Genomic DNA, 14,555 nt, shown 5'->3' with positions numbered 1-14,555 from the left:
TAATATAATTTTTTTCAAACCAATTACATGTATCAAATATTCATAAGGCAGTTCATCTACTTGACCTAACCTAAGGAATTTAGCTACTTATAATAGTAATCATCATCATAACAAAAGAGTTTAGAAAAGTACACATAAGAATAATCTTGATAAAACGTTGGGGGAATTACTCCCTATGGGAGAGTTCCTCCTTTGAGATCATTGCCTTCTCCCGGACTATTGGAGTGTTCCTTCTTGAATTGATTTTAATTATGGCGGTGAATGACTCTATTTATAGGCTTCTTGGGATTGGACTTCACGCACTATCGTGCTACGATGTATCTCATCGGGTGACGATGCCTTTCATTGTGGCACAATGAGAGCTGTAAGATACACTGTAAATTAATTCTTCATCGTGGCACGATGTACCCCATCGTGGGACGATGCATTTGAGCATATTTTCTTCAATTTTTGTTTCTTTTTGTGTAATTTTTTCTACTCTTTGCTTCTTCATCAAATAACTTACTTTTTTTAGGGTTTTTTTGCATGCTTTTGAGCTTGAAAACCTACTAAAATAACAAAAATTAACCTAAAAACCGTAACACCCCAAATTTAGGAATACTTATTTATTTTGTATATGATTTTTATGTGTTTATGTATGATTGAGTTATTTGGTGGGTTAGAGATTGGACATTATTAGGAGAAAAATAATTAGAAGCACATTAATGAGTTGGAGTAGGGATGCAATGGGTAGGGTATGGTACTATAGTACCCATCTCCATACCCTCGGATTGAAAAAATACCCGTACTTATCCTCATACCCGCGTGGGTAACAACTTTTGCCCCTGTCCCATACCCTATAGGTACCTAGGTACCCATACCCGTACCCGTTACCCGCATTTTTACTAAAAAGTAAATTGATCAATTATAAAATATCATATAATTTTAATACAAACTAAATAAATTTCAAAGATTTTATTATTGACTCATGAAAATTATAAACAAAATTATTACTAACTTTATGTTAAAGTTCATATTTATGTTAAATATTCACATTATTTTGTATTATGTTATAAATAAATATTTTTATTAAAAATATGTAATAGTTTAATAGAGTTGTATTGTTTTAAATTGATTTACATATATTATTATATAATAATATAAATAAAATAAATAAATAAATAAATATATATATATATATATATATATATATATATATATATATATATATATATATATATATATATATGGGGTTTTCTAACTTAGACCCTAGTTAGGTCTAAGTTAGCAAGGTGCACCTTTTGAGTTGGACAAAAATACCCTTTTTTTTTTTTTTTGAAACAATAGAGCAACTGGGGCATGTATGTAATTTGCATCATAAAAATACCTTCTTTTTTTTTTTGAAACAATAGAACAACTATTACATTTTTTAAATTTCTTCCAAATTTCGACCTCATTTTACGTGCGAATCGAACGCCGATTTCAAAAAATAATACCGGAAACCTTTGTAAAATTGAAAAACGATCAAAATCCATATATAAGGAACGTCGAGTTTCGTTGAGTATTGAGGGAGATCGAACCGGGTCAAAAACCGGGTCGCACGACCCGTTTCTGCATAAAACGGGTGGGAGGGACGATGAACAGTGCGCGTCGCCCACGCCCACTCTCACCGGCGGCGCGTGGGGGCGCGTGCGGCCTCAGGGAGGCTCTATTGTTTTTTTATTTTTTCATAATAAAATAGTAGATAATATTCTGGAAATTTTGGTATATTGTATGAAATTTTTGGAGACCCGAAACTATTTTTAGTTAATTAAATGAGTAAAAAGGTAATTAAAAATATTATAATTCCATAAAAAATTTCCAAAAGTTTATGTAAAGTACTATGAATTATTTAGAACCCTTTTGTGTACCTCACTCTCCCTAGTTCAAGTCATGAAATTATTTTCACAAATTCCGCTGATTATTTAAAACCATTTAACAAATAATAATAATAATTTCATAGATTTGTACTCTGAAACCAATTGTTTTTTTATTTGTTTCTAATAAAATATTAGATAATATTCTGGAACTTTTGGTATATTTTATGAAATTTTTTGAGACCTGAAACTATTTTTCGTTAATTAAATGAGATAAAACGGTAATTAAAAACTATTGTTTGCTTCTGAAACCATTTAGCTGGAAGAATGGTTTCAGAGAGTTATACTGTGAAACCATTCTAGCAGTAAAATGGTTTCAGAAGCAAACAATTAAAAATCAACTCCCCTGAAACCATTCTATCAGTGAAATGGTTTCAAAGTACAACGCTCTGAAACCATTGTACCAGCTAAATGGTTTCAGAATGGTTTCAGAAGCAAACAATTAAGAAATTACTCACTGAAACCATTCTACCAGTAAAATGGTTTCAGAGATTTATACTGTGAAACCATTCTACCAGCTAAATGGTTTCACAGTATTATATAAAGATAATTAAAGGTAGTGAAAAATTGAGTTTTTTTTTTGTGTCCAAATCAAACGAACCAAGTCTCTATTTGTAGACAAAAAAAAATTATGAATTTTGGTATAAAAATAAAAAAATAAAAAATTAATTTACAACGAAATAATTGAGTTTAAAGTATTAAATGAAAAAAAAAACACGCCAACCACCCAGCAGTTGACACGTGTCCTGCTTTTTTAAAATGAAATTTTCTCTCTCCAGGCGCAGATCTAGTGTGGTGCACGCGCTGGCTTATCATGGAGATGGATGATCTGGACTGTCTGATTGATCCGACAGCCATGATGAGATCATCTCTTGGCCGTCTGATGGAAATCAACGATCTGTAACGGTGGTCCTGCGGTAGGCGCGCGACACTGGATCGGCGCCAATATGTTTTTTTTTTTTAAAAAAAAAGAAAGGGTATTTTTGTCCAACTCAAAAGGAGCACCTTGCTAATTTAGACCCAACTGGGTCTAAATTAGCAGCCCCCTATATATATATATATATATATATATATAGGGGTTTTCTAACTTAGACCCTAGTTAGGTCTAAGTTAGCAAGGTGCACCTTTTCAATTGGACCAAAATACCCATTCTTTTAATTTTTGAAAGAATAGAGCAACAGGGGCATTTCTGTAATTTTACATAAAAAAAAATAACAACACGCGCCCCACCTTCTTAAACAATTAATAGACGTGGATCCAGTGTCGCGCGCGTACGGAAGGACCATGGTTACAGACCGTTGATTTCCATCAGACAGCCAAGATGTGATCTCATTAAGACTGTCTGATCAATCAGACAGCCCAGATCATCCTGATCTATCAGATCATCCTGTCTGCGCCACACTAGATTATAAGCTGGAGAGAGAAAATTTTGCTTTTGAAAAAGGCAGCCACGTGTCAGCATATGAATGGGTCTTCGTGATTTTTTTCATTTTATACTTTAAACTCGATTATTTCATCGTAAATTAATTTTTTATTTTTTATTTTTTATACCAAAATTCATAATTTTTTTTTTCTCTACAAATAGAGACTTGGTTCGTTTGATTTGGACACCGAAAAAAAAACGCAATTTTTCACTACTTTAAACTCGATTATTTCGTCGTAAATTAATTTTTTATTTTTTATTTTTTATACCAAAATTCATAATTTTTTTTTCCCTACAAATAGAGACTTGGTTCGTTTGATTTGGACACCGAAATCCTTCTGAAACCATTTATATGGTAGAATGGTTTCAGAGAGTTGTAATCTGAAACCATTTTGCTGGTAGAATGGTTTCAGTAAGTTGATTATTAGTTATTTGCTTCTGAAACCATTTAGCTTGTAGAATGGTTGCACATAGTTGTATTCTGAAACCATTTTACTGGTAGAATGGTTTCAGTGAGTAATTTATTAATTGTGTTTGCTTCTGAAACCATTTATCTGGTAGAATGGTTTCAGAGAGTTGTAATCTGAAACCATTTTGCTGGTAGAATGGTTTCAGTAAGTTGATTATTAGTTATTTGCTTCTGAAACCATTTAGCTTGTAGAATGATTGCACATAGTTGTATTCTGAAACCATTTATCTGGTAGAATGGTTTCAGAGAGTTGTAATCTGAAACCATTTTGCTGGTAGAATGGTTTCAGTAAGTTGATTATTAGCTATTTGCTTCTGAAACCATTTAGCTTGTAGAATGGTTGCACATAGTTGTATTCTGAAACCATTTTACTGGTAGAATGGTTTCAGTGAGTAATTTATTAATTGTGTTTGCTTCTGAAACCATTTATCTGGTACAATGGTTTCAGAGAGTTGTAATCTGAAACCATTTTGCTGGTAGAATGGTTTCAGTAAGTTGATTATTAGTTATTTGCTTCTGAAACCATTTAGCTTGTAGAATGGTTTCAGAGATTTGTACTCTGAAACCATTTTCCTGGTAGAATGGTTTCAGTGAGTTGATGTAAGGTAGTGAAAAATTGAGTTTTTTTTTTCTGTGTCCAAATCAAACGAACCAAGTCTCTATTTGTAGAGAAAAAAAAATTATGAATTTTGGTATAAAAAATAAAAAATAAAAAATTAATTTACGACGAAATAATCGAGTTTAAAGTAGTGAAAAATTGCGTTTTTTTTTCGGTGTCCAAATCAAACGAACCAAGTCTCTATTTGTAGAGAAAAAAAAATTATGAATTTTGGTATAAAATTTAAAAAATAAAAAATTAATTTACGACGAAATAATCGAGTTTAAAGTATTAAATGAAAAAAAATTAACGCAGTCAATCATATGCTGACACGTGGCCTTACCTTTTCAAAAAGTTTCTCTCTCCTCCCATCCTTCCACCCACGCGCGCCTGTCGGCGCGTGTGGTGCACGCGCGTGAATTTTGTCCTATAATCGCGTGACACGTGTCCTGGGGGGGAAAAAGAAGTGGGGGGCGCGTATAAAATTGCAGAAAATTACAGAAATGCCTCTGTTGCTCTATTCTTTCAAAAATTAAAAAAATGGGTATTTTTGTCCAACTCAAAAGGTGCACCTTGCTAACTTAGACCCAACTGGGTCTAAGTTAGCAGCCCCCATATATATATATATATATATATATATATATATATATATATATATATATATATATATATATATATATATATATATATATATATATATATATATATATATATATTATGTGCACCCATACTCGTTCATTTTTGCGGGTAATTACCCATACCCAAAATGCGGATTTTTACCCTATGCGTTGTCGGTAATTTTTGCGGGTACCCTCTAAGTATGAGTCAAGTTGTCAACCCTAAGTTGGAGGAGAAAATAAGATGAGGGAGGTGTAATTTAAGTAAATGCAGGAAAGTGGGTTATGTGATGGAAAAACAGTAGACAATGAAATGAAATGAGCCTATTGGACTAGGGAGAGTGGATTGTATGACTTTAGTAATTAGGAGGGTGCAAATAGAAAATCTGTAACGATGAGATATTTTAGATTAGGATGACAATTGAACGTTTTGATAAGTCTTAATAACATATCAAATTATTTTCAATATTTTTTAAAATATTTATGGATGATCTATACGATTTGTATTCGTTATAGTAGTATTTGTAACTTGTGCACGGTGAGAGACTTTATATAACATTATCGATACACTGCTGAGCTGGATAATTCTAATAGGTCCACAAACAGTGTTTAATATATAAAAATTATTTGTGAATCTATCACAATTGTCCACCTCAGAAAAATTCACCTTTAAATATAACATATAAAGGGTCCGTTTGGATTAGCTTATTTTTGAGCTTATACAAACGGCTTAGGCAATAGGGGTGCTCAAATCCAAACCAATCCAAAAAATAACCGCAAACCGATCCAAAAAAACCGAAAACCGCAAAAAACCGAATATTTTTGGATGTGTTTGGATGTCATTTTGTGAAAACCGCTGGATCGGATCGGATTTTGGATTGATTTTTCAAAACCGATCCAAACCGAACCAAACCGCATACATAATTTTTAATAGTTATTTAACTTTTTATTATTATGATATATTGCATTATCATATTAATTCTTGGTTTTTAATTTTCTCAATAATACTTATTAGTTCAATTTCATCTATTTGTTTTTACTATTTCATAGGTTTCAAATATATTTGATAATTATCATTGCAAAATATTAATTTTTAACATATTATGTGTTATATTTCACGTCAAATATATTATTTTATCATCTATTTATAATATTAATATTTAATTAAATAAAATTTAATTTGTAATTTGGATATCCAAAAACTAATCCAAATTAAACCGCACAAAATTGGATCGGATTGGATTGGATTTTTTTAATTAGCCATCCAAAATCGAACTGAACCGCAAGTAATTTTAACTTTGGATCAGATGGATTTTTGCCACAAAACCGATCCAAACCGAACCGCGAGCACCCCTATTAGGCAATTTTTATGTATTATTATCAGTTTGTCAAAGTAGTTTATGATAAAATATCTTATAAAAATACAATTTTCACTAATGTGAACTTATAAAATAGCGTTAAACCTAATTTATATTGCATAAGTTGTTTGGATAAGCTCAAAAATAAGTTAATCTAAACGAGCCCAAAAGTTATTTCGAAGTCTCTGTGGGATGGGGATAAGATCTCACCCATCGAGATTAGTCGTCGCTAACGGTGGAGAAAACTTCGTAAAAAACCCATCCATCTTCAAACTTCTTTCGGGGGCATTTTTCCTCGTCCCATTCTCACGCGGAAAAATTATCCATTGGTGGTCCCCAAACGAGACAATTCTTTCGAGATTCCCATTTACATATCAAATTGACATCCTTAGTTCATAGAAACAAACAAGTTTAAGAGCCGATATCAAGATCAAAATTGGAATACAAAACCGCTAGATTTAGTCTAATAATAGTATGTATGAGGTTTTAAATTCGATTTTTATAAGCCACTAGGTTTAGTCTAATGGTGAGGGGGTTTGGGTAGCATGCTAGAGGTCCTGGGTTTAATCTCAGCTCCATTGTAAACCAAAAAAAATTGGATTTTTAATGACATAAACAAATATAAAAAATTGGCATTGAACTTACTTGGCATTAGGGGTGGGGGCTTTTTAATTTTTTATATTTTTTTACTTTTACCGAAAATTGAGCTTGGAATGAGGAGCCCAAATCTCAAGCCAGTAATATTTTTCTCTCATATAAAACTTCACGTTTCTTTTTCTGCCAAAATTAGGGTTGTTTGTTTCATTCATTATTTCATCTGCCGTCGTGCTCCCTTTATGCTAGTATTTATCCTTTTATCTTATATTGTAATGAATTACTTATTAACTTAGTTGATGTTTCTGTTAGTTTAATTAAGGGTAATTGTAAGTGTTATTTAATTAAGGGTAATTGTAAGAAATTACTTATTAACTTAATTAATGTTTCTGTTAGTTTAATTATCTCTATTCTCTGCTGTAATCTTCTCTCAACTCTTAATTATCCCTATTTTCTGTTAGTTTAAAAATAGGAGGTAAGAATTTTAAGGAATTGTGAAGTTATAATTCAACCTGCTTAACTTCACAATCTTCTCTCAATACAATCTGCTAGTATTTTTTGTAACATCAACTAGGAGGTAAGAATTGTGAAGTTATAATTCAAACTATTAAAAGAAAAAAAGTATTTGGCGGGCCGGCCAGCCAACTCGCCAATAAGACGAGCTTGAGTTGTTGAACCCGGACACCTAAGTTGCTCCGCCCCGCTTTTGGGCGGGCTTAAACAGGGCGGGCCAAAACGGGGAGGGCATGCCCACTTTGCCACCCCTACTTGGCATAAGCTTTCTTCAATTCACAGTTGGAATATTCATCTCACTCCCAAAACCCTAGTCTCATATCTCAGGTCTACTGTTTAGGGTTTTATCGCTCCCTATGGCGTCGACTCCGAAACCAACATCGCCGGAGATACCGCCGTCAAAAGTGCCTCTCATCCGTCAAAACGTTGATCTCTTAGCTCAAAAACTTGTCTCGATTGAACATTTCCAAGGTAACAAAAAATTTCCTATGCTACATGTTGACAGAAAACTCAATCATGAATTGTGTGTACCTTGGAAAGATGCATTGATAGTTAAATTACTAGGTAGAGAGTTAGAATTTAACATCATGAAAAACCAATTGAAGAATTTATGGAACTTACCAGATTTTGATTTGATGGAATTCGGAAATTGTGGTTTCTATGTGGTCAAGTTTGATATGGAAGAGGATAGAACAAAAGTCATTAATGGAGTCCCTTGGAAGTTATTTGATCACTATCTTTCTGTTTGTCAATTTATGTCTACCATCGACAAAATTAGGGTTTGTAGGTCGATGTCGGCTGATGCACCGAAGGAAACTGTTAAAACCATGGTTTGGGTGAGAATTCCAAACCTGCACCCTGTCTATTATGATGAAAATTTTCTGTGGGCTCTTGCATCCGCTATAGGAAACCCTGTTAAGGTCGAACGTGGAAGATTTGCTAGAGTGTGTGTTGACATTGAGTTGAATGAGGATTCCGTAAGCAGTGTTGGAATCAATGGAAAATGGTATCCAGTTGAATACGAAGACTCTGTTATCATATGCACACAATGTGGTTTCTACGGCCATCGTTGCAGCAGCTGCGCTTATATCCATCGGTGACACATGGAAATAGTTTAGGGAATATAACTAATGTTTTGGGAAGATTAAATGAGATTAACTACTTTTCTTGAAATGTGCCAATTATTATTTTTGCTTATGATGAAGTACCTTGTTAGTTTACAATGGAAGCAACATTTAGAAAATATATATGCTACATGTTTTCTAGTCTCAATGACTGTGAATGACTAAATAAGAATAATGTTGAATTTTTATGTTGCATACTTACCTCATGGCATTGGTATTTGCAAATTTCGCGACCAAGCAATATCCATTTTATAAGAAACTTGCCAGCATCCGTTTGTTATGTGTGTACCCTTTACCTTACGGCCTTTAAAAAAAGGTATGGTGCCACCAGCAGGCAAGTTTGCAGACTGAATGATGTTTAAGATCATTAGACAAAGGCTTCCAGTACAATGCATGAACCATAAATTATGCATTTATTTTGTATCAGCAACCTGCAAATATTCCATTTTTGAAACAATTATGTGATTCCAAAGTTAAATATGGTAGTCTTGAGTTGGAAGGCCTAGTGAGTAGGAAGCACTGAATAAACAATATCATGCTAGATCGGATTCAAGTTAAGATGATATAATTGTCATCCAAATCAATGACATCAAGGAGGAAAAATGTATACCTGTCTCCTTCAATACTTATGCTATATATGAAGCATATGCAGACTATTGAAATTCAAACTTGAGAACAAATTGTACATACTATCTTTTACTCTGATCCCTTTATTGTGTTATCTGACATAAAACAAATGGAAGCAAACAGAAAGAACTCTATGCACAATTCAATGAGCATTTGCAAAGATTGAAGGATTCTGAAGTCACTACCACTTCTTTATCATCATCTTCAATAAGTCACAAACTAAGTGCCTTGCAGGATTTGGATGATTGTGTTGATAAGTTGCTATAGTTGTCAACTACTCAACAAACCTTGGCACTTGATGACTTTACTGATTAGAAGGGTCTTCGAGGCTTTTGGATATTTGTAGCATAGTGCAAGGTACTACTGGAGTTGAATTGATAATTGAGAGTGAAAAATACTCATTGAATTCAAAAGGCCTTATGAAATTTGAAAGGAATAAAAAACCATTTGATTGCTTCTTCTTCAAGCAAAGACGGTATGATCTTGTTATCTTAAAAGAAGCAGAAACTGTTACTGTCAACAAGAGTGACTTATGATGATTCTCAAGAATCAGATACAATGAATTTGTAAAGGTGGATGCAACTTTGCAATCTCTCATCAGTCATAAGGTCTTATCTGTTGAGAATGTTCTCGGCAAATATGGAAAATTTGGAAATTTGCATTGATGATTTGAAGTTTCTCTTCTTAACATCTTTAGCCAATAGTTGGAAGGGAAAAAAAAATCAAAATTTCAATTAGGGTTTGTTTGATCTACAAAAAACAGAATATACTATATAAGTACTCGGCGGAACAACCGAAGAAAAACTTTTAATATATTTAACAACTTCTTGTCTTTGACGATATTTAGTAGAAAAAATGTTATTTTGGTATTTTAGATGACATCCACTTTTAATACACCCACTTGGATGTATGTACTGTACTCCGTAAGTTTCTTGTAAACATGGATATCCATTAAACCTAACCATCACATTATGTACATTGAGTTACATTGGAATTGGGAGGAGTCATAAGTATTACAGCACTTTAATTTGTTTACGTTTTTCTCAAAATCATTACATGTATTCCCACATAAAGCATTTAATCACTTATCAGCTGTTCAATCCCTTATCCCACATAGAGCAGTCAAACGGTTGTATATGGCTTTGTGTATTCCCATGAATACTCCACCGAAGTAATGTGTACATCACTTCCAAAGAAAACTTATGTTTTCCCAAAAGAAAATTAATGACAACCGTGATAGGGAGGGAGGACTAGTATTTTGTTTTCTGCTTATATATACTGTAAGGAAGAAAGGAGGTAACATAAACTATCACTATTATTAGTTCTATAGAAGTGCTAGTGTTTTTATTTTATAGCTCACCTCACAATGGCATTCCCTTTTCAAACCTCAAGTCGGCAGCCAACATCACCGGTGCAAGATAAGGAGACCGAGAGGCATACCTTGATGTCTTTCAGAGATAAAGTCTTGGACGGCACTAAAGTGCCTGTGATGTGTGAAAAGGTTGATCTGTTATCTCAAAAACTTGTGCGGATTGAACATGCTTATGACCATGGTGGTGCTGCCGGCAAATTTTTTCCTATGCTACATGTTGACACAAAAGTCATTGATGAGTTGAGTGTACCATGTACTTGTAGTCAAAATAATTGGCAAAGAGCTAACATTCGACATCATGAAAAACCAATTGGAGAATGTATGGAACTTAGCAGGTAAATTTGATTTGATGGATATTGAAAATGGTTTTTATATGGTCAAGTTTGATAGAGAAGAGGGTAAAACAAAGGTCATCAATGGAGTCCCTTGGAAATTGCTTGATCACTATCTCTCAGTTTGTTGATTTACCTCTACCATTAATACAACAGGGACATCGGTCACCAACAAAACCATGGTTTGGGTGAGAATTTCTGGCCTACACCTTGTCTACCATGATGAGAATTTTTTGTTGGCTGTTGCATCGGCAATAGGAAACCCAGTCAAGGTTGATCTTCATGCTTTGTGGGTCGAATTTGGAAGATTTGCTAGAGTGTGTGTTGAAATTGATTTGGATAAGCCTGTGGTAAAAAAAGTTGGAATTAACGGAGAATTGTATCGAATCCATTACGAAGACTCACATATCAATGCCTTATGCACAGAATGTGGCTCCTACTACCATGTTCGCAAATACTGCCCTTCTCTATATGTAGAATACACAATACCCACTATACGTTCAAGAGACTAATAGCCCTGTCGCATTTGCATAGGGAGAAGGAGGTGGGAGGAGTGCGGTAACCACTCAAATTCAGGAGACCAATCCATGAACCATAGAGAATCAACATTTTCAAAATATATGCTACATGTTTTTTGTTCTCAGTGTGCGTTTGACTGGATAAGAATTAATGTTTAATTTTTATTTTATGTTGCTTACTTAATTACCTCATGGAATTTCCCTACCAAGCAATTTCCTTTATGGTGCCACTGCCAGCCAGAATATCCTGTTTGTAATTTGTATACCTTTACCTTACACCTTTTAATTTCGTGTTTCATGTTTGAAGCCTAAGATTTATCTTGCCCTTAATTCAGCAGACAATTTTGCAGACTGAATGCTGTTTGAGATTCATAAAAAGGCTTCCAACACAATTTTGCAGGGTCCATATATTTTGAATTTCTTTTTGTATCAGCAACCATATAAATAATTCCAATTTTCAAACCAACATGTGATCCATAGTTAAAAATGTAATGGTTTCAGTTGTGAGGCCTAGTAGTAGTGAGTAGGAAGCATTTAATAAACAAAATGTTATATCTTAATTTTCAAATCAAGATGATATAAAGCTACAAGGTTTAGTCTAGTGGTGACGGGTTTGAGTAGTATGCTAGAGGTCGTAGTTTCAATCCTCAACTCCATTGTAAAATAAATAAATAAATAAATCAAGATGATATAATTGCCTGCTCACTAAACAAAAGGCCTTAAGAACTTTGAGAGAAATAAAAAATAAATTGATTGCTTCTTCTTCAAGCAAAGACAATGACACTTGTTCTTCTTTTATCCTTGTTATAAGATCTTTAGAATATTTGTTGTTGTTTGTCTCTGGTTCCAAGGGACAATATCAAAGACGAATAGATGGTCAACAATAGCTAAGTTGATGCACCCAATTAGTGACTTGTAATGATTCTCAAGGTCTCATCTGTTGAGAATATTCTTGGCAAATAAGGAAAATTTGGAGATTTGCATTGATGATTTAGAAGTGGGTGTTGATCACCTTTAAAAGCAACTCATTAGAACAAGAGTTTCTCTTCTTAACATCTTTAGCCAATATATAGTTGGAAGGGAAAACAAATTTGATTTCTGACTTCTGAGCCAAGTGGTAAACTAATAAATAATGAATTGGTCCAGTCCAAGTGGTAAACTTTTTGAGCCACTTAAGCAAGTGGTCAAAAGTTCGATTTCTGACTTCTGCTTATGGAAAGAATGATGTCTGAATAACCACCAAATAGTCCATTTAAATGTCCACCTTCACAATTTCCCGCCTTCTTGCTATGCAATCCTTAATAGTTTCGCCATATAGGTAGTGGTTTTACCAAGGAATTTCACAAATCTCTCTATCCAACAACCGCGATCATCTCAAAAAAGACCACCACAACCTGTCACTCCAACCCCTTTCTTCGTTGAACCATCTGTGTAAGTGAATACCTTCGGCTGCTCCTTTACATCACACATTAATAATTTATGTTTGTTTATTCTTCTGTTGCGCTCCAGCCTCACTAATAGTATCATAGTCGCGAACATATTCAAGCACTTCACTTCAAGGTTTTTGGACCTATAAACTCTGCATTGTGAACTCTCTCATTCTGCCACTGCCATATTAAATAAGACGATGTAGCCCATATTCTCGCCCATCGTGTTATTCTTTTACTGGCAGATGGGGGAGAATATTTGTAAATGCGGAATCAGTGAGGCACACACAGAGGACTTTGATGATCACATGGCAAACTATTCTTTTACTAAAGTTTTTTTTTTATGATATAAATTTATGGTGATGATGGGGAGTGGTTATGGTGCATAAGCTTTTTCCTTATGCACTATTGCATAAATAATGAAAATTGCTTAACGCGCCCCCCAGATTGCTTAGCGCCCCCCGATATGCTTAGCGCGCCTCCCAGATTTTCTCGCGCCCCCAGTTTTATTTCGTCCCCCAGTTTTTTTCTCCCCCAAATTTCTAGCGCGCTCCCCAATTTTTTTTCCTCCCCCAGATTTCTAGCGCGCCCCCCATTTCCAATTAAATAATTACTTTTGTTCCTTTGAAGTACATACTATAAGAACCCATTTTAAATTAATTGTGATGAATGATTATATAGCCATATTTTAATTTAAAATTACATACTAAAACATGTACTGTAACTATGGTTTCATTTATCACAATTAACATAAAACTATTAAGTACATCTAATGGTTTTTGAGTACATATCTCTGAAAACCATTCCACAACAAAATGATTTTGACATGATTTTAGTTTAAAACTAACTACTAAAACATTTAACCATACATAATACTCTAAAAATTATCCCTAATCAATAAACTAAAATTTAATTAATCAAAATTTAAAAAATAAAATAAAATCTGGGGGCGCGCTAAGTAATCTGGAGGGTGCGCTAAGCAATATAGGAGGCGCACTAAGCAATTTTGGGTATTTATGCATGGTGCATAAGTCCTGCATTATGCGCCATAACTTTACTCTTATGGGATGGTGCCTTAGTCGAAGATATGGAAGATTTTAGGGTCCGTTTGGTGCGCAGGATAGCATAGTGACATGATAGGATATAAAACAGGATAAGGATAGGATAAGATAACAGCAGGATAACAATTATACTTAGTTATCATATCCTATGTTTGGTGCACACAAGATAACAAACATGATAACTATTATATTTTGTTTTTAATACATACTTGCTCATAATAATATGATAAGATATATAACATATTTAATTGACAAAATTACTCTTGTAAAACAATTGTTATTTTTTTAAAATTATTTTGTAATACTTTGAATTTTATAAATAAAAAATATAAATAAGTAATCAAATAACTTTATATAATTTAAAATAAAAATCATGAGAAAATAATCAAGTTTAATTTTTTATATGAATCATGATCAAATAAATAACTCAATAATATATACATGTTAGATAAGCCAAATAAATATATGATATATCTCATACGTAAATAATAAAACTACTATTGCAAAAAAATTATATTTAATTTTTTATAAAATTTAAATTAATATCCCTATTTGTCAATTTTTTAATAATCATTTTACTTTAAAATATTGTAATTTTAGTAAAATTTTGATTTTTTAGAATATATA

The 14,555-nt window shown here is 33.2% G+C and overlaps 1 protein-coding gene across 1 annotated transcript; it reads left to right on the top strand.

Moving 5' to 3' along the window:
* The first annotated feature begins 7,823 nt into the window (after nt 1–7,823).
* Nucleotides 7,824–8,567, top strand: LOC123914766. The gene has a single exon (XM_045965938.1). It carries the CDS (start codon nt 7,824–7,826, stop codon nt 8,565–8,567), a length of 744 nt encoding a protein of 247 aa, XP_045821894.1.
* The last annotated feature ends 5,988 nt before the right edge of the window (nt 8,568–14,555 follow it).

This window comes from Trifolium pratense, linkage group LG3, assembly GCF_020283565.1.
Source record: "Trifolium pratense cultivar HEN17-A07 linkage group LG3, ARS_RC_1.1, whole genome shotgun sequence".
NCBI lineage: Eukaryota > Viridiplantae > Streptophyta > Magnoliopsida > Fabales > Fabaceae > Trifolium > Trifolium pratense.
Note: the sequence above shows the minus strand (reverse complement) of the source record. Positions and strands in the feature narration are given on the sequence as shown.